Here is a 21,674-nt window from a genome sequence, read left to right on the forward strand (position 1 = left end):
AACCATTGCACTTCAATTGCTGTAAGGGTTAATGTGTGCAATGCATGTGTTAGGCATGCTTGTAAGGATATATTGGCATCTAATTGATTCCAATTCAAAATAAGAAGTTTTTTATGAGGATAGGTAATTGAATAAGTGGGTCATGTGATGTATAGCAGAAGATACTTCATAGTGGGTTGTTTGGCGTAAATACTCCGCTTACGTGCGGTAGCACCGCTTGGCTCCCGTTCGGATGCGGTATTCCCGAGCATACTCTGTAATACTCTGTAATACCGTGCCGAATCTGAGTGTTTCTCCCGCACACGCATGGTTTGTATGTCGTCCGTAAACACGCCCTGTTCTTAAAGAGTGAGTCCGTCCGAATGCGGAGGACACGTGGGCGTTTCTACGGACGATGGCCGCACGCGGCAAAACACCGTGGCGTGCGGACCGCACCGTAAGAATGCGGGAATATCCGCACCGATCAGAATAAGGGCCTATGTTTGGACCATTTTAACATTTCAAAATATGTATTGAATAAGAACACTTAGTTTCCATCTCCTGAATCTTAGTATAAAGAAATATTCATTACTTACTGTGTGTCTTTGATCAGAGGAGTGCTTCCTAGCTTAACACATGTCTTTTCGCCTCCACAGGATGTCTTTTTCAGAGAAAACCGCTCAGCGAGGTCATATCCTGTAGAAAGAGCAATTATGTAATTTAGAATATAAAGCTTAGTACGTAATAGTACTGTATTTAATGGCATGGCCCAAATTGTTTCCCAATTGTTTGACAAAAAACAATTATCTAGATTCTGTTGAAATCATTTCCAGTAAAGACAAAGACCCACTGTGTGTAATCCTTCTATAACATAGAGTTAATTACATTATGTATGTATACAGTACTTACAGCAATATGTTCTATATATTGATAAGGTTAAAAAAGAACATATACTTACAAAAATAAAAAAACTTGATCCCAAATAAAATTAAGAGACATACATTTAACAAGTTAATTTTTGCTAACCCTAATGTAGCTAGAACTATTGAGCAATTTAACATCATTAAATACTGAAACAGTTTATCTAAATTAAATTAGATTACATTTTATGCTGGGTCATATTCAATGCTGTATATAAGACCACAGAGACCTTGAGCTAAAAAGTGGGATGAGCATTTTGTTCATACAGTAGCTCTGATTGTGTATGCAGCATGTAAGGGGAGCGAAGAAAAGTTTTCACATTACTCCTCAAGTTGAATACGACAGCAATTAAAGTAATCTCAAATATAAAAGTCATTGGTGTGTTTGTTTGTCTGTCTGTATGTCCGGTTATGCATTTGGACACCCGTGGTTTGGGATAAAACCAATGCGAGGTGGTCCAATGGATCTTAATAGAAAAAAAAGTGGGTAGACACTCAACTGCACAGATAGCAGCCTCTATATAATGTTTTGAGGAAAGAGATAGTACAATACCACTCAAAGTATAAGTATAAAAGAAAAAAGAGGTACTCTTTACCTAGCACGGCGCCCACGATTTTGATCGTGGGCATCGCAGGTAAAAAAATCGCGGGCATCGCGGCCATTGAATGCACTAAAAATCGGGTGCGACGCGACCGACGCGATGCCCACGATTTCCCATAGGGATCAATGTTAAATTTCTCAATTGACCCGATTTTACTGTTCAATGCCTCAATTGACCCAATTTTTCCATAGGAAACAATGTTAAATGGCCCACAGAGGGCAAATAGCCACCCTGAAGTGTGAAATGGCCCCCACAATTGTTAACGCCACCCCACGATAAACGTCAACCCGAAGCGTGGCGAGCGCAGCGAGCCCGCGAGGGGCGGCGGTACGCGTCCTACAACCTTTTCATACCCCCACTATCCACGTCGGCGTGGAGTTGAGAATATAATAGTGAGGCGAGCGCAGCGAGCCACTGAGCCCGAAGCGTGGCGAGCGGATGCGGATACCTTCACAGGTAAACGCGTCCCTTCGCGGGCTTCAAAGGATAGTGGGGGTATGAAAAGGTCGTAGGACGCGTACCGCCGCCCCTCGCGGGCTCGCTGCGCTCGCCACGCTTGGGGTTCACGTTGATCGTGGGGTGGCGTTAACAATTGTGGAGGCCATTTCACACTTTAGGGTGCCTATTTGGCCTCTGTGGGCCATTTAACATTGTTTCCTATGGAAAAATCGGGTCAATTGAGGCATTGAACAGAAAAATCGGGTCAATTGAGAAATTTAACATTGGTCCCTATGGGAAATCGCGGGCATCGCGTCGGTCGCGTCGCACCCGATTTTTTAGTGCATTCAATGCCCGCGATGGGCGCCGTGCTAGGTAAAGAGTACCAAAAAAGATCCTCAACCAAAAATTCAGGCATATATTGAAGGTGCATGTATAAAAGAGAAAAAGAAAAGACATACAGGTCCACGTGTAATACTGATTGGATTCATTGTCTTGTAACAAAATCTATGTAATATCTTATTCAGCAATGTATATATTGAATACAAAAAGGGAATGTCCCCTTATAATAGCACTCACAATGGAGATATTATTTTTTCATGTATAATGATATATTCAGTGGGATATCATAAAAATGAAGTTCAGTGGAATACCCATATCAGGTTACTCACATAAATTGTAGTAAGTTGAGCATATTAGATAATTTTTGGGTTTCTTAAATGGCATCTATTGAGTGTGTAGACTGGATGAGAATAACCACGGGTGATGACTAGAATCAAATAGTTTACTCAATATATTTTATTTAACTTTTGATATACAATTTACAATATTCAAATACATATTTAAAAAAAAAGAAACGGGACAATGTCATTCTAAATATTGCAAAGAACAAACTTATTTTCTAACCTAGAATTGCGAAATGACATAAATGTTGCTCTAAACTATATCTTCTGAGACATGTTCATATAACTGTTTAAAGTGTTGCTAGCATATCTACCCTTACATTAACAGTTTAAGTTATTAGGATGAATAATGTAGAAGAATAAAATAAAAAAAGGAAAAACTAACATAAAAAAAAATGCCCAGGGATATTTAAAGGGCAAAAAGTACTTTAAAGAAGCTTTTTAAATGAATTACCATGGAAAGGTCATAATTAAAATTTATAATACATAATTCTCAAGATGGTCTAATTTTTTCCTGCCATGAAGAGAATCAAATAATTTCACCCTTTATTAGTACAAAATAAAATGTATTAAAATAAGTGAGATAGGTTACTCATCTTAGAGCCTCAGCAGTTCCAAATCGGTAGATGACAAATAAACAGGGCCACATTTAGATGTCTCTGGTCCTCCTATGTTACAATGATGAGGTTCCCCACTCAAGGTCATTGGTCCACATGTGTGTACTTGGAACTCCTGAAGCTCTAAGATGAGTAACCTATCTCACTTATTTTAATGCATTTTATATTATTCTGATCAACTATTATGCTCTACTTATTATGATTTTTGTGAGTAACCTGATAGGGGGTTCACCAAACTTCTTTTCAAAGATATCGTACCGAATATACGAATATACGTGCCAAAATAATATCTTGATTGTATGTGATATTATAAGGGGACATAATTCCTGGTTTGTATTCAATATATACATTGCAGAATAAGATAGTAAGTAGATTTTATTACAAGACAATTAATCCAGTTTTACACGAGGATCTATATGTGTTTCCTACCTTTTCCTTCTCTTTTATACATGTACCTTCAATAAAGCCCTAAGAAGAACCTGGCCGTTCTGTACATCAACTAGGGAAGTAACATCCATTTATCTAGTGCCTGAATTTTTGGTTGAGGACCTTTTTTTGTTTTAGAATAGTCTACTGGATCTTGCCCAGGGTTTAGGTGTGTCATGGTTCCATTCTGAACTCCCATTAGTGTATACTGGAAAGAACATTGACCAACAGACCCTGTCCTGAGCCTTCCATTTTATGGATTTGGATGAAAACTTCACAGTGTGATAACATTATATCACAGAAGACATACTAGGTGGTTGAAGTCCCAGTCGGACCTCCCAATAGTGAATGCTGGATGGATTTGGATCAAACCACAGGATAATGAACTGTAATAACCGACAGAAATAATCATAATTCAATGACCTGAAATAACAGACCTAAATAACCATAAATCAAAGTACTAAAATAACTGACAGAAATGAAGGTTGGAAGACAAAAAAAATTGTGTACCCAAAAACCCTGCAATAGCAACATTTATACCAGAAGAAAAGCTTTAAACCTGAACCATTACGGTTACTTCGAATAGTACATAATATATAGTTATCCGCGAAGAGCAATGGATTCTCTCTTTCTCTCTCTCTCTCTCTCTCTCTCTCTCTCCATCCTCCTACTTTCACCTTAACACTCCATAACAACATTATTCCAACTCCGTATATTGGCCATATTCAGACTGGATTACAAAGCACATTTTTTTCTCTAATAGACAAAATGATGTTGCACTGCAGGTAGGGAAAACTTAATATATGAGAGATTTAGATTTGGATGAGGTGTGTTCAAACTAATATCTAAATTGCATTGTAAAAATAAAGCAGCCTTTTACCCTGCACAGAAAAAAAATAACTCCCCCACATCTAACTCTCTGCGGCGGTACGCGTCCTACGACCTTTTCATACCCCCACTATCCTTTGAAGCCCGCGAAGGGACGCGTTTACCTGTGAAGGTATCCGCATCCGCTCGCCACGCTTCGGGCTCAGTGGCTCGCTGCGCTCGCCTCACTATTATATTCTCAACTCCACGCCGACGTGGATAGTGGGGGTATGAAAAGGTCGTAGGACGCGTACCGCCGCCCCTCGCGGGCTCGCTGCGCTCGCCACGCTTCGGGTTGACGTTTATCGTGGGGTGGCGTTAACAATTGCAGCGGTGACAGTCTGGTGATTCGCCAGCAAGAGGGAGCCCGGCTCCATCTGTACTCCATAAAAAAAGGTCTGACAATGGGTTTCTACTAAGAATTCTTTGTTTTATAAAGTGAAGCTTTATCTCATCCACAGGACAGTTTGATATATGTCAAGATGTTGACCTCACCTCTATAAGGTGACTTTAACATATCCATAACTGTGTATTTCTCCTCAATTTCAAAGGACTTTTGAACCTGATGTGGGGAATGTATTATAGTAAATGTATAAAAGGTGTGTTATCACTACTATGTTAGCTTACATGGGTAGTCCATGCATGTCTATGCAAAGACTACCAGTTTATACTCATATCAAGATAGAATATGGCACAGTACACTGAAACAAGGACTTTTGGAATTTGCTAAAGTTTTCTTTATATAAGGTAATGTAATGTGCCTATTTTTCAATGGGCGTGGAGTTCGTAATCCATCAGCCCCCTTGTTAATCTTGACCTTTGTAAAATATAATTTGATAGGAGAATGCTCAGCCACCAAAACTAAAATGCCTATTATTACATAGCATATTTAAATGTTTAAAGAAACAAAAAAAATCTACCCTCTTGTAGAGCTATTGAGCTTGTATACAACCCCCCACCCAGTCAAAACACATTAAATCAATGTATTTATTATTTCTTTCTTAACAGTTTCTTATATAGCACATACAAATTCTGCAGCGCTTTACAGAGAATATTAGAACATTCACATCAGTCCCTGCCCCAGTGGAGTTTACAATCTTTATTCCCTACCACATGTACACGCACACACAGACATTCTAGGGTTAATTTAGTTAGGAGCCAAATAACCTACCTGTATATATTTGCAATGTGGGAGGAAACCCACGCAAGTACGGTGAGAATATACAAACTCCGCACCATTACACTATCCGTACTGCAAATAACAAAAGGCTTTCAGCAAAAGTATACACTGTTTATACTGCAAACCATGAAGTCAATAGTCAAATCCAATTTAAGATATTCTGGTATAAGGAGACAATGAACCTCTTCAATCAAAGTTGATAGCTGTTTCCCAGGACTGCATTAGGTTTGGTTATTTATATATTTATTTATTTTTATTCATATACATATTTCAAAATCTAATTTCTTCATTATTTTAAATGTTTATTTGGTACTTGTTTCCTAGCACGGCGCCCACGATTCCATCGTACGACAACTCATCGCATCGCACGCAATATTGCGGTATGCGATGTGATGCGATTCGATTTTTAATTGTACAAGCACACAGATGGGTGCTTGCAATGTGATTTCATATTGTCACCACCAGTTTACGCCACCCGCACTATCAATACCAACCCGAAGCATAGCTAGCGTAGCGAGCCCCGCGAGGGGCGGCGGTACGCGTCCTCCGACCTTTTCATACCCCCACTATCCACGTTGGCGTGGAGTTGATTTTATATAGTGTGGCGAGCGCAGAGAGCCACCGAGCCCGACGCGTGACGAGTGCAGTGAACTCTGCGAGGGGGCACGTAATACGAGCCAGAAGCGTGGCGAGCGCAGCGAGCCCTGCTAAGGGCCACGGATTACTTTACATGTATTCCGCTGCCCCTCGCCACGCTTTCGGGCTCAGTGGCTCGCTGCGCTCGCCACACTATCTAAAATCAACTCCATGCCGATGTGGATAGTGAAAAGGTCAGAGGACGTGTACCGCTGCGCTCGCCACGCTTCGGGATGGCGTGGATACTGGGGGTTAAATCTCATTGTAAGCACCCATCACAAGTCATGGTAAGGGTGCTTGTACAATTAAATATCGCATCGCATCACAAGCCATTTGCTGGCATGCGATATTTCATTGTACAAGCACTCCTGTGCATTTAACATGGAAATCGGATCGCAACGCACATCATTCATAACGATACGCAATGCCATGCGATGGGCGCCGTGCTAGGAAACAAGTACCGTTTATTTTTATATAAATTTATAAAATGAATGTCTTGTCTTTTTATTTAACCTTTAATTAGTAACCCATTTTGTATAATCTAGTCATACACTGTGGGTGAAATTTAATAGGATGAGAGATTCAGAAAGTGTGAGATTTGGGAAGAAATCTCCCTTTTTTTTAAAGCGGCAATCATTTACACTGCAAAATCAGTTTGACTTTGCAGTGCAAATTATTACCCCTTTTAAAAAAAAACTGGAGATTTCTTTCCAAATCTCTCACTTTCTGATTCTCTCGTCCTATTAAATTTCACCCTGTATTTATACAGTAATCTCTCATCCTATTTATCCTTCAGCCTTCCCACTAATTCACCCATTTTATCTACAAACAACAGTAGTTTATAACACATTATCCCAGCACTGTATCACATTTGGATGGGTACATTTGTCACTGGGAGTCATCCACAATAATTACATTTTATTTATACACATTGGAAATGGATCATCATTGACACATTGAGGGTGCTTTTTTAGGGTCCGCAATGTATCACATCCGATTCCTCTTTAATTCCTCCGGCAGCTCCCCAGGAGTTATTTTCCATGCAATAAATCACATGCGATCTATCACATGTAAAATATGCCACATCAGGTGCCAAACTGGATGGAGTCTGTCTGGGGAGCTGCCAGGGGAGTTCAAGGGAAAACAGGTCTGACTTCTGCATGGGGACCTTTAGTGTGAGAGAAGTAGGTAACAGCTTTGTTAGACAATATAAAAAATTTCAAATGTAAAATTGTATTTTATAAGTGAAGTCATTTTAACACCATAAGTCAGAAAAAAGTACTAATATTTTCCATATTAGTGTAAGAACTATTTTTATTAATGCAGTAAGTAATATATCACAATGATCGATGACAAATAAACTTTCTTTCTGGAGTTTGCTGATGTTATAAATTTTTATTTCATTCGTGTTTACAGCCTGACAAAATATACCTACAGTAAGGGAAACCAATATTTGTTAAAATATTAAAACATACCTGACATGTCCAGATTTTCTTGCCTAGGTCCAGATCCATGTATTCTTAGAACAGGGCACACTGTAAGAGTAATAACAAAGACTTATTACACACCATCCTCACTGTAACTGTGTTTTGGCCTTATACTGTAGCCCAGAAAAATGCAATGTGGAAGCTATTGTGAAAGGCATAATTCCCACATTATTAGTGTGCCTTTGCTTACTTTTTTATAATCAACCTATTCAGAAGTTAATTATGATATCCTACATTCTAGATATGAGCTAATTTTGATAAAACACAAGGTAATATTGTGACCATAACACATACAGAGGAGTCTTCCCCACAAATCAATACACTCACACTGGGCTTTGGGCAACTGAGGAAATGTACACAAATTCATAAAGCACAGATTTTCATCGTAGGGGTATTATACAATGTACAAGGGGAAAAAGTGGCCCTTTATCTTCTGTTAAACATACTGTATATCGTAGCCAAATAAAATGAAAACAACTTTAGTTCAGAATATTATCAGTCAAACCACACAGAGATACTGAACCAGATGAGTTAATACGTAATTGCAATTCAATGCCCAGAAACCATTCTAGAAACAATGGTTAATAACCATTCAATGTTAATCAACCATTCTAGAAACAATGGTTGAAATAAGCTGTACCCAATCCCACTTGCTATCCAGCATCATTAGCTGCACCACCAAGAAAGTTTCAATACTCAGTGGTGTGACAGACCCCAGGCTGTGAGTGACTGGGGCTTGGCCAGCAGCTTGTGGAGCAGAGATTTGCATACATGTCTGAACTAACTATTACTAAATACTAAACAATTTTTGACCTTTTTTAAGGCGTGATTTTTAGTAACGGGAATGTGTGTTTTTTTTCAGTAGCAGGAATGTGTTGTTTTTGGGTAAAATAAATAAAACAATGGAATGTGGGAGGAAACCCACACAAGTACGGGGAGAATATACAAACTCCACACAGTTAGGGCCATGGTGGGAATTGAACCTACAGTATGACCTCAGTACTGTGAGGCAGTAATGCTAACCATTACACCATCCGTACTAGAAACCATAATGCCTAAAAACTTAAAAGAGTCAACAATCTCAATATTGTCTCCTCTACTACTACTGACATATAGCAGGGCCTGTACATTTTCTAAAATCAATAACCATTTCTTTTGTTTTAGCACCATTCAGAACAAGGTTCTAAAAATTAGTTTGGTAACACAATGTCAATTTTTTTTATTACTTTATGTAAAAAAAAACCTTGCTAAACAATATAAGGTAAAAACAGAAAGATAGTTCAAAATATTATCAGTCAAACTACACAGAGTACATGGAGTACATTTTACCCCAATATACTAACCTGGCTACCTCACTTCTGTATAAACTCTAGTTGTTCTTCCTTTTTATTTTTATAAAATATATTTTATTGAAGCATCAGGTGCCAGGTCTACATACAAGCTGTAAAGTAATACAATAGATAAAAGTCTAAGTATACACTAACATTTACATGAAATATTGTCATCATGAGGACAAAAGGACAACAAAATATATTTTCAAATAATCATAATACAGATAATCAGATCACATAAGGCAAGTATTTGTCCTGGTCATCCAAAAACCTTCTAGTTTTAAATAGTTATCGTCTTGCTCTCCCCCCTCATAACCCCCACCAATAAAAGATTTCCATGGAGTAAGTAAGTCTAAATTCCATTCTCCCTCTAATTACAAATGGATTGGAGGATCATTTGCAGCTAATTGTGTCATATAAAATTATGATTTTTTTTAGGCTTTCATCTATTTGTGTTTTTAAAGGAGTAGATAGGGTGGCTATATAAGTTTCCCACATAAGAAAAAATTCTCTACATTGATTTCTCTATCCAAAATTACCTCAACCCATTGCATTCTAAATAGAAAATGTAACTTAGCTTTAAACAGCAAGAGAGGGGGTGCTTTAAACAGCAAGAGAGGGGGTGGAAGAGGTTGCAACCAAGTTAATTGTCCTTCCTTATTAACCCTACAACTGCTATATCATCAGCAAACTTGACAAACCTTACTGATTCAGTAAATGATTCACAGTTGTGGGTAAACAAAGCATATAACAAATGGCTAAGAACTCACCCTTGCACAACTCCTGTGTTTAGTGTCACTTTTTTGATCTAAAACACCCCAGCATTACAACCTGCATCCTGTTTGTCTGAGGCTGCACCCACTCAAAGTTAATAACAATTTATGTCAAACCAATACCAAAGAGGGTTTCTATACAACGTTTCCTTAAGTAACAGCCAATAAGACCTAGTGCTGTAATTTCAATCCTGTTTGTCAGGAAGTCTGAGATTCAAATGCATACAGATGAAGTCAGCTTCATCTTTGCAGGGGCTGGCCAGGGGGCGCGCTCACATGAGGTGCTCGCGCTCCCTGTGGCACCGGAGCTTGCACCAGGTCCCCGCCTCCTCCCCTGTCACCGCCGATCCCGCTCGCCACCCCAACTCCAACTAACCTTGCCCGTCTCCCTGAAGACGGGCAGGATGCCGCTGCCCCGTCATCGAAGACTGGGACATGCGTGCACATGAGATGCATGGGCGTCCCAGTTTAATGGAGTCCATCTCCACCGGCGCTCGACAGAGGGAAGGTGCTGGCGAGCGCTGACACTGAACGAGACGGGCTCCATCTGTATGTGCCTGTTTAGACCTAAATTAAATAACTTGGATATTAATAAAGAAGGTACAATAGAATTAAAAGCAGAACACAAACACAAATAAAATCCTCATATACAAATTATTTAACTCTAAATGGGTCAATGCTGAGTGTAAAACAGTGAGGATAGCATCATCAGTAGTGCGATGCTCCTTATAAGTGAATTGATAGGGACAAATCCGCTAGGCTCGCAGCTAAATGCAGCGGGCTCCCTGAATTAACCACAAGCCTCGCTGTTTGGGGGAATCATTGCTATTCTCTGACAGCGAGGATTCCCCCGGAACGTAGAAAAGGGTGAGCGGCTGGCATGGGGGTTAAACGGTGAGGGTTGCTTGTTTTCGGCGATCCCCGCCATTTAACCCCCTTGCTGGCCACATTGAATATGGGCCATTTTTTAAATGAGAGGTCTTGTTATTTATTGAACACCCTCTAATTAATCTTTTAGGTGCATACACACAGTGCGATATGAGTTAGCAAATTTGACTTTATAGTCAAAAACAGAAGAAAATACAAATTGCACTGGGTTTATACAGCTTGCAATGCCGATGCGCCTGTGGGATCGCCGTCGTAAGAAAAAGTATACTGTGCAGGCAAGTGAATATGAATATATTATGTACAATCTATTATAATTCTATTATGTAGCCAAAATTGAACATAGCCATAATCACACAGTGTGTATAGTCAATAGTGGTGGTTTCTGGTCTCTGGGGAGTTCAAGGGAAATCTCATAGAATCCTACATAGCCAAAAAACTCCCTGAGTGTATGCACCTTGAGATCTCTCTCAAAATGTAGTTGTCTCGTAATCTTTCAGTCTTTGTAACTTTTGGCTCTTAATGTGTTTTCCCAACTTTTATATTTGTCCTGGATATATTTATGCCCCATGTTCTTAAGAATACGCAGGCGAGTGATTGGCACATGCACACCAACTTGATATGCTGTTTCATTGTTTTATTTTTGTAATTTTTCTCCTTTACTTTCCACAAATATTCACAGTCTAGTACCCCTGTTTATACCCATACAATTTGTTTATATGTTTTTGCTTCTTATTGAAAATCAGATGTTTCAAATTTATTTATGAAGGTTGAGCTTGCAGGAGGCTAGCAGATTACTGTGCAATAGTAATCATAACAGTGGTCATTTTTGGAAAGAATGTTTCATAGGTGCACAATGACATTGTGCCGACTAGTACTTGGGATGTTAGGGATCAACATCTATTGATGGGTGACCTAATTTTTTAACAACACTTTAATTTATTTTATAGATGAGATTATAAAATAATACATCCTTTTAGTATATTAAATATATTGGTAACCACTTCCTAATATTCTACTGAAATATTTTAAATTTAAACAAGGAAAAATGTAATCAGGAAATATATTTTTGATTGAATATAACTGCATGCCTTAATTGGGGCAGATTACCAGGGGAGCTAGAAAAACACACTGAAAGGAACATAAAAGCAAATTAAAACATAGTTAACTTTTAAAGCTGCAATTCCCCAGACAACAGAGTACTAGTTGAACACCCTGTTCTGAGGGAATTATTAAATAATTATGCCACACTTTTGCCACAGAAAATCCCTTTGTGCTTAGAGCAATTCCCTTCTACAGTATTAATAAAACTAATTTGTGTATAAGCAATTTACTGGCTCTGATTACATTTACATGTGATTACATCACGGATGAAAATATGAATGCATTAATGAATGCATAATATACACAACAATATAACTGCAAAGCAAAACAGACAGTGAAAAAGCAATTAAAAGATAAAGCAAAATGTTTCTTTTACTATCCTTACATTTTTCAAGTTCATCAATAATATTAAAACTATTTCTAAATATAATCCACTGTACAGGCTTCATATTTTTATTATTTCTATTAACAGTAAAAAATATATATATTTACAGGTGGAGCGCCTCTCAGCCAGCGCAGGCAATTGCCATATTCCCTTAGCTGGCGCAGGCTGGCGGAGAGGCGCTCCATCACGCATGCGAGTCCCTGTGAGCGTGGGGATCACGTTCCCTGCTCGTCTCCGCCTCAAGGCGAGTGGCAGGGATCGGGGGAGCTGGAGGCAGCTGGGGGGGAGGGGAGGCTGCAGGGGAGCTGTAGAGGGCTTCAACTGAAAGGGGCATGCGTCTCAAGCATCCCCTTCCGTTGGCTGGCGGAGGCTGGCCAATGGGAGCTGCTCCATCTATATATATATATATATATATATATATATATATATATATATATATATATATAGTAACAATGTTATTTATATAGAACTTTTCTAACAATAGAACTCAACGGGATACATTTACTAAAGCTGCTATGAAGGAAAAGAGGAGATGTTTTCCATAACAACCAATCAGATTCTGTTTATCATTTTCTCTGATGTAATAATTTCTAGACAAAATATGATTGGTTGCTATGGGCAACATCACCTCTTTTCATTTTTAGAAGCTTTAGTAAATTTACCCCAAATGTTTGACCTTTGCATTTAAGAACACAAGATAAACAATATGGTAGCATGAAAGATGGCTGCATTTGATGAAGAGTTGGGTCTTGAGAGCCCATTTGAATATTTGTTGAGAGGTGGGGTGTGTATTAGTAAGAGGGAGATAATTCAATAGGTATCATGTCTGAAAGTGAGAGAGAGAAAGGGATGGGCTAGAAAGCTAAGATGGGCTAAGAAAGCATCAACTGTTAGAGCATAAATGGGAGAAATGAATTTGCTGGCAAAGTCAGACTCTTAAGCAGTAATTGGAGAACTTGAGAAATTGTATATAGGCTTAATCCAGCAAAATTTGCTAATTGGAGAAAAAGCAATTGTCTGCGTTCAAAAAATCACCACCTAAAAAGAAGGAATAAACCGCCATTACAAAGTTGCAAATGCATCGCAAATAGCAATGCATTCACAGATCCTTTCACAAAAAAATGAAGCATTGCAGAGTATTTCTGTTTAAGTAAGTCTAAGGCTGCCACTAATCTGCTAAAAGCACAGGCTGTAAGTGGTCATCTGTGACATCAGAGACCCACCCCAGAAAATGCCATGACATGCTTGTGTTTTCACAAACACACCCAGAAAACACCATGTTTCCGACCCTAAATACTGGCTTCAATCAATCTGCGACTGCTATGTGTACATATATTTATTTGCAATATGCGCACGCACAGTCATACAATAATGCGTCAGACTGCAAATTCTTTCATTCAATTTCAAATTTAAACACTGCGAGAGCCTGAAAGAAAACAAATCAGGAAATCAATTCATTAATGTCAGGCCTAAAGATATATTATAGATAAAGGAATTTTAGGAGAATTATCCAAACATTCTTTCCAAGTAGCTTGGATGAGAAGAAGTGTATGAGACTGGGAGATGGCTGGAGGACCTAGAGAGGGTTTGATGAAGGTTTTTTATCATACATTTAAAGGAAGATGGGAAAGTGTCACTGGAGTTAAATAAAAAGATTTTAATAGCTACAATTCTATACATAATGCATAGAACTAGCAGTTTCTGTGATTAAAATGATACGCAGCATGCCTACATTCTGTTTGTGTGACTGTGGGTGTATCTTTATATGAAATAGTACAGTAGAGTGTTTTATTGAAAACTACTGTAACATAGCATTTCAAATGCAGATAATGCTGTAGTCACACAAAATATTATTCATATTGTTTATTTATATTATTATATATTAGACATGCCATATTTCATCTTGATCAGCAGAAGCTGCTTATGTGTCTTTTTTCCACTGTTGTGCCACTAAAATTCACTCAAAAGTTTCACACAAAGACACGTTTCGCTAACGACTCACACAATGGCATAGCGAGTGTAGAAGGGTTGTTTAACGCACAAAGAAGCTAGCTGTTTGTGGACATATCTGTTCATAGTGAGGTATTTTCATTAAAAATGTAAAATATCCAATGTGAAATGTATTATTAATGTGCTATTTACCAGCTCGTCAAAATGATGGTGCTTTTGGAAGCCGAGCCTCTGTCATACTGAGGTGTGTGTGTAGGTGTAGGAGTAGGTGCGCATGCAGGAATAATGCTCAATCGAGCACTATCTAGAGGCCGACGATGCACCACTGAGGTGAGCAGCAATGTTTGGATTTTATTATACAGGATAATCCTCCAAGTAGCAAATAGCAGCAGGATTGGAGTGAAGATAAAGAAAGACAGAAAAGCTTGAATGGTATCCGAGAGATGTTTCCTGTTTATACTTTTATGAAAGTATGTAGGCTGGTAAACAGAAGTATCAGAGGTAGAAGACTACAAATAGTATAAAAGCAGCTTAGAAAGTTATACAGAGAGCAATTTAAATAATTAAATAAAATAAGTTGGTGCTATGGCCCAGGGTGTATTAATAGCAATATTAATGCCATTTATGACAAAGGAATGAATATTAGAGGAGAAATGACATAACTGATCCAACAACTGAAAAGCAGGTCCTGCTGCACAACCAGTAAATCTGAACACAATAAAACTTGAATGAAGCAAAGGAGAGGAAATAAACAGTATTGGTGGGTTGGAAGGAATTGTGATCAGATGATAAAATAACTCTCCACTATCTCGTTTATTCCCAGGTCTAGGTTTGTGGCTTTCTTGAAGGCATCTACAGAATAGCGCAGAAGGCAATGTACTGTCAGTGGACATGAGCCATGTCTCTGTAAGATATAGTTAGATATAAATAAATCATGGATACGTGCTCATTATCACAGAGCAGGTATTACATAAAGCACAGGATATACAGGCAGAAGTGGGGGAGTGAATAGTTTTTTATAAGGTTGTTTAGATTTCAAGTGTAAGAAGGAGTTAACATAATGCTAGTTTGACTTTTGGCAAGAAAACCAGGATCAATGTAAAACTGGAAAGACACTTGGGTTAAAATTTATATACAGTCTTGAAGGCACAGGAGTGGGGAGATATCATACATAGTAATGAGAACAGCATGCTGTAAAGGACTAGAATAAAGATACAATGTGAAAAAAAGTCAAATGCTTGGTGAAAAGAAGATTTTGAATCTTTGTTAGTATCCGGAGAATGTGTAAAGAGACATCTCTAGACTCTACTCCAAAAGGCTATGGGTAGGGGTGGGGCTAAGTTGTGGAAAATTGCATCATTTAGCTCTGCTCCCTCTACATGGCACTCACCAATCCCTTCATGATCTCCTCATCCTTGCTGCTTCACTAGGAAGTGGGCGGTGTGGCCACTCTTCTATGGGTGCAGATGATTACATGAATATTGTCACTTGCGGGAGAGTAGGCAAATATGCATCTATTTAGTACACAACATAACAAAGGTACAATAATACTGCCTACTCACCTGCATAAATGTAATACTCTAGACCTGGGGTAGCCAACTCCAGTCCTCGAGAGCTACCAACAGTTAATTTTTTCCAGATCTCCTCACAGAATCACAAGTGATGTAATTAGCTCCACCTGTGGATCTTTTAAAATGTGTTAGTGAGTAATGAGTGCACCTGTGCAGCAGCTAGGTTGTCTGGAAAATGTGATTTGTTGGTAGCTCTTGAGAACTGGAGTTGGCTACCACTGCACTAGACAATAGTACATTTCTAAATTGATAGTTTTATTAACATACATCCAGTATACACAACTAGTAAGCCCGCTGGAAGCAAATGCTTCCAAAGCTAGTCGGTAACCTTGTGATTGCCTCTGTGTTTGTGCATGTGTGAGAGAAAAAGAGATGTAGTTTCATTTGCTGCCAACAGATGGCAGTGTTTTGGAGACATATACTGTATAGATGATCATAACTTTATGTTTGTATAAAGCATAAAAAGTATCTATTTAATAGGTATAGAACCTACAATACTAAGAAGTCTAATTTGCCAAATACTGATTTATGCTGGTGAATCTGATGTAAGATTTTAAAACATAATATATTTTCACTTTTTATTTGCTAAAGACCAAAGCTCCATCAATGACACTCTCTTTGAAACAGCAAAAGATAGCAACAGCAATCGCTACAACCACCACATAGGTATTAGGCCCAATATGTATATATAGGAAAATGTGCCTTTATGGATACATCTAAAGCCAAAAAGCACTTACAGTAAGTATGCCACAGATTGATTATACTACAATATAATTCATGTACAGCGCTACAGAATATGTGTGTGCTATATAAATAACTGGTAATAAATAAATAATCTGACATTAAATAAACTTTGGCAGTTGTGTACATTTGTATGGCCCCCTTCAATAACCCAATAGATGCTTTTAACCACATAACTTTATAAAAAAATGTAAATATATTATGCCAAGGTGTAAAGGAATGTCACATAAAACATAATTGTCCTACATGTATTGTTTGAATGCTCAGATGGTGCCGCATTAACGCAATGGGAAGAGCATAATAGATCACAACTTCCCTACACAGTAATGCAGCAGTGAGAATAGCCTCTAAGTGGTCTACTGACAACTGCTGTGTGCCTGAGTTGTACATTGATTAATTGAAGTAAACTGATTAACCTTAGAATATAAATTCTACTCAATCATTCTAAACTTTCTTTGATGATCATTTTTTTCCATTATAATAGGGCACCCGGGTGTTTTAGAGGCACGCTAGTAAATGCGGCAGCTAAAGTACAGTCAGTACCACCTTCAGAAAAATGTAAAATTAAGGTAAATCTGTAGATCTGGGGAAAGGTTGTGCTGCAAACACTGGGCAAAATGTGCCATCTCCACCCCTGTCATTTAACCACTTAACTGGTTGTTAATTTAAAATATGCTCAGAAAATGTGAGGTATTTTATGATTACATTTTTTTTAGTTATTCGTAAAAAAAGGGGGGTCATATATTCTAACATCGGTTCATAACCATTGTAACATTGTTAACTTTGCAACTTTTCATTTCAACTTTCAGGAGCAGGAGCTTGTCCTGCAGCCTCCTACACTGTGTATCTGATTGGTCAGGTCACATCATTCTCGACCAGATCAGATATTGCACAGCCTGGTGTGGTTGTAGACAGTGGCATAGCTACAGAGGGTGCAAGAGATGCAGCTGCTATAGGGCCCAAGAGCTGAAGGCCCCAAGGTCCCAGCAGGCAATCACCTGCACCCTTTTGAGTATTTTCTAAAATAACAGTGCTGCTACACTGTGCTAACAGGCCCACATGTTGACTTCCTGGGAGGGAGACGCCATGCTACTCCAGTGGACTCGGAGCCTGGGGAGTGAAGAGGTCAGAGCAGTTACTCATAGCCGGTCAGTGAGGGGCAGGGAGGAGGACGCACTGCCCTGAGCCACTCCATGGGGGGCAGGGAGGAAGACTGACAGTCCAAAGCCACTCCGTGTCGGATTGCCCGGCTGCAATTAAACCCCCAGCATGCAACCCCTGAGATTAGAGCGGGCCAGTGAACGTGGTACATTGGAGGCTGCTGCTGCAGTGGAAGCGCGGGTGTTGGATGCTGGAGGTGACACCAGCTCCTTCAGGCAATGTACCAGTTCAGGGATTGGGCAGCCACCAGCAGCTGCATAGAATAGCCAATAAGATAGAAGATGAATGCAGCAGCCCATAGAGGACACAAAAATCGGTGAGTAATGAACACTAACTTTTTTCATCTGCTCCAAAGGGACACAAATGGGAGGGGGGGTTGGGGATGTCAAGGGGGGCTTGGCAAGCTGGATGTAAGTGTAATTGCTGTAACCAAACCTCAGTCACACTGTGGGAGGCCCATAAATATCTGCTTTGATTATTGAGACTCCCTATCTTAGCAGCACCAAAAGCATTGCTAGCTTCATTCTATTGTCCACTAAAATATCAATTTACTAAATGCATCAAGCTATGCTTCCCCACATCCTCCTGTCAGTCCACGCATATGGCCATCTCCTCATCTATGCCCCATATGGTGCATTGTCTGTCCCTGACCTCCATCCACCCATGCCCTCCCCGTCATTTATCCATCCTTCTCCCCATCCACCTATTCCTTCCCTGTTCATCATCTGTTTGCCTATGCACCCCTACCCCTGTTATGTACTGTAATAAGGTAGTGTCTCTCCTGTTTGCGCTCCTTCCTTCTCATTCTCTCCCCCTCTCTCTCCCTAAGACTCCCTGAGGCTCTCTGCTTTACTCTCTTCCTGACAATCTCTTTGAAACTGTCTCCCTCTCATTCACTCTCTGCCTGACTCTATCTCTATTTCTTCCTTCTATATCTCTATCTTCCTTCCATGACATTCTCTCTCTCTCTTTCTTCTAAAAAAATTTTTTTTTTCTAAGAATCTGCTAAATGACCCACAGAATTGTAATTATGCCCCTGGTTGCAGACGGTGCGGCCATGCCAGGCAAGTGGTTGCATATTTTGTATACCCATTTTGGTGCATAAAGTAGCTGCATATATTTGTGTTTCTGACCTAAGAAGCATTTGGCAAGGAACCCACCATTCCAATGAGGAGCAACAATTTGCACCCTAGCAGTGGATGCCATTCTGACATATTACACACATTTATTCCCAGCAAAACTACTGCTAGTATATGCAGAGATTGTTGCTATTACATGACTACTGGACCTTTGTATGTATCAGCTGTGCTAATATATGCAAAAGTCCCAGGAGGAGTATTATGTAAAGATGTCCACTACCAGCTTCTCTGATCAGATCAGCTGTGTAGCTGTGTGACCATGAGACATCTGAGTAATGCTGGCCACACGCCAGACCAACTTTCCTCCAACCATCCATCTAGTTGCTTGGATGAAATATGGTACTGGATGGGAGCAAATGACAGTCAGAAATGTGCTCACAAACCCAGGAAAATGGACCAAAACATTCAGTCAAATTGTTTAAATCAAACAGGTTCAACTACAGTACTGTGTCTGAGCGACAGTTTTTGTCCTTTTCCAGATTTTAGGAGCAAATTTCTGAAGTAAATATTACATTTGCTCCTATCCAGTTCCATATTTTTATTCCATCCAAAAAACTAGTTGGATGGTTGGAGGAAAGTTGGTCTGATGTGTGGTCAGCATAACTCTGAGATTACTCTCAGGTCAGGATGTCCAGTGAAATTGACATTGGTATGCCAAAAAAAAAAAGGTGTTTAGTGATGCCGCTGTCAGATGACAGTAGCATGTCAATCACATACCTCCCAACTTTCTGGTCGCCGGACCTGGGACACTGCTGATGCGTGCCTAATTTCGGGGGCATGGCCTATACTTGCAGCTCTCCTGTGAGGCCACGCCCCCATTTTGCCACTATGGGGGCATGATCCAGGGGCTCTGTGAACCTCTAGCCGAGCCCCCAGCCCCCTGGCTGCGGGAATAGACACTGTGCGCATGCACACAGCGTTTATTCCCCGCTACTTAGCAGTCGACAAGGGGGACTCCCAACAGCCCCCCCTCACCGCGCGACACTGCCGCCCGCGGGTGGGACAGCAGGACAGGCCCTAATAATCGGGACTGTCCCGCTAAAATAGGGACTGTTGGGAGGTATGCAATCATGTTGCAGCTTTTAGGGCATTGCAATAGACATTGCAGGAACTGTTTTGCACATGCGCAATGTGGCTCCTACACATGAAAAGCATCTGGGGGGATTGGAGTTGCATGTAAATATTGAATTTACATACATCTTTGAATTAGTCTCATAGTTGCAAGACAACACCAGTTGCAAATAGCAGCTACCCAGTTTATACCAGACATACTGTAGGTCACTTTTGCGCCCGTATTATTAACCAGCTTGCTTTCAATATATACATTGTAAGGATCAATAACACTTCAAAAAAACTCTTACTATTGCATATAGGAAAAACTGCTTACATTTGCATAGAGAAGCATTACATATGCCCATGCAATGAAGAAAGCACCAATTAGTGTTATCTACAAATTGTAATTAGCCAATCACATACAGTTTACTATGCATAATTTGCATCTATCTGTGACCACTAATAAATATTATGGCTTATGCTTGTTTCCGAGTCTGCATATGTTTGCAACTAAACAATCTCATATTGCAGCACTACGTTAGACCATCTGTAGACTTTTTAGGTGATTTTTCGCAAACTACTCTATGTGAATTGTTGTAGTACTTACTCTGAATCACCCACAAAGTTTTAAACATCTTATTGTACTTTCAGAAATACAATAAATTAACTTATTTTTTATATAAACTAAGGAAGTATACTAAATATTGCATTAGCATTGAGCATGACATTTGTTTTAATTTTGTTTATTTTTTTAACATCTAATCACTTAGTAAAAGTACTTTCATTCCCATTTAACAAAAAATTTCTCAAATCATACAAGCAACATTCATCCTAATTTAGACATTGTGTAAGAAGCAAGACAGAAGCATTGTGGGAAACTGGGGTCAAATTTAGTGTAAAACCAATCAGCTCATATATTTTGCCATGAAATGTAAGTAGGGGAAAGATCGCAGACCACCCGGATTCTCTCCTGCTGGTGTAGCGCTCCCAGAGTTGTGTCTAGCATTACCTATGGTCACTGTCACTGTGTAGAAGTGATATATCATTTTTACCAGAATATTTTACAGTAGACTATAAATATAGCAACAGACTATACAATCTTCCAGAAACTGCAGTATGCCATACTTTTTGCTAATAATTCAAGTAATCTTTAATTGCAGAATGCCATCCTGAATATAAAGTTATTATCCCAGTCTCCAAAGTATGACAAGTGTAATTATATTTGTTTTGGCAATAAATTTGCTACTAATTTAGCAGAACGTGAGAGATTACGCTACAAACACATAATATTCAACCACACATCACTGTATACAAAGGTCTTTTCAGGAGAATCTGATAAGTGCATCCAGTGAAATATTAATTAATCATCTTACTAAACATATCACAAATTTGCATCTTCAATATCAGATTCGGAATTTTGTTAATTAACATCCTGATTCTTAATATGCTTATTTAGAAATAAAATTATAATAAACCAAGTAAGATGTTAGCAAAGAAAGACTGTCAACAATTAAACTACAATAGACAGGGCCAGTACAAGTGGCATTATAGTACTAATTATGGTGCCCATTTATCATTTAATATTTGCGGCTTACTCCCCGAAACCTCGTTTTTAGGGATTAGCTGCTAATATTAAGTACCGCCGCATGTGAGATGGAGAGACCGGTTCCTCCACTATAGGTTTTTTACTGGAGATGTGATGCTATCCGATGTACCAATATTGGGCAGCATTGTATCGGGTCCCGC

General features: G+C 39.2%; 1 protein-coding gene across 1 annotated transcript in view; it reads right to left on the reverse strand.

Moving 5' to 3' along the window:
- Positions 1 to 21,674, reverse strand: part of LOC146062954 (collagen alpha-1(XIX) chain-like) — a 266,102-nt gene that overhangs the window by 201,030 nt on the left and 43,398 nt on the right. The window contains exons 3-4 of the mRNA XM_083174964.1: positions 7,824 to 7,883; positions 576 to 675 (exon numbers count right to left, since the gene is read on the reverse strand). Of these exons, the coding sequence (XP_083031090.1) occupies positions 576 to 675; positions 7,824 to 7,883 (160 nt within the window). The remainder of the gene's footprint in view (positions 1 to 575; positions 676 to 7,823; positions 7,884 to 21,674) is intronic.

This window comes from Crinia signifera, chromosome 3 (genome assembly GCF_055691185.1).
Source record: "Crinia signifera chromosome 3, ASM5569118v1, whole genome shotgun sequence".
Lineage (NCBI taxonomy): Eukaryota > Metazoa > Chordata > Amphibia > Anura > Myobatrachidae > Crinia > Crinia signifera.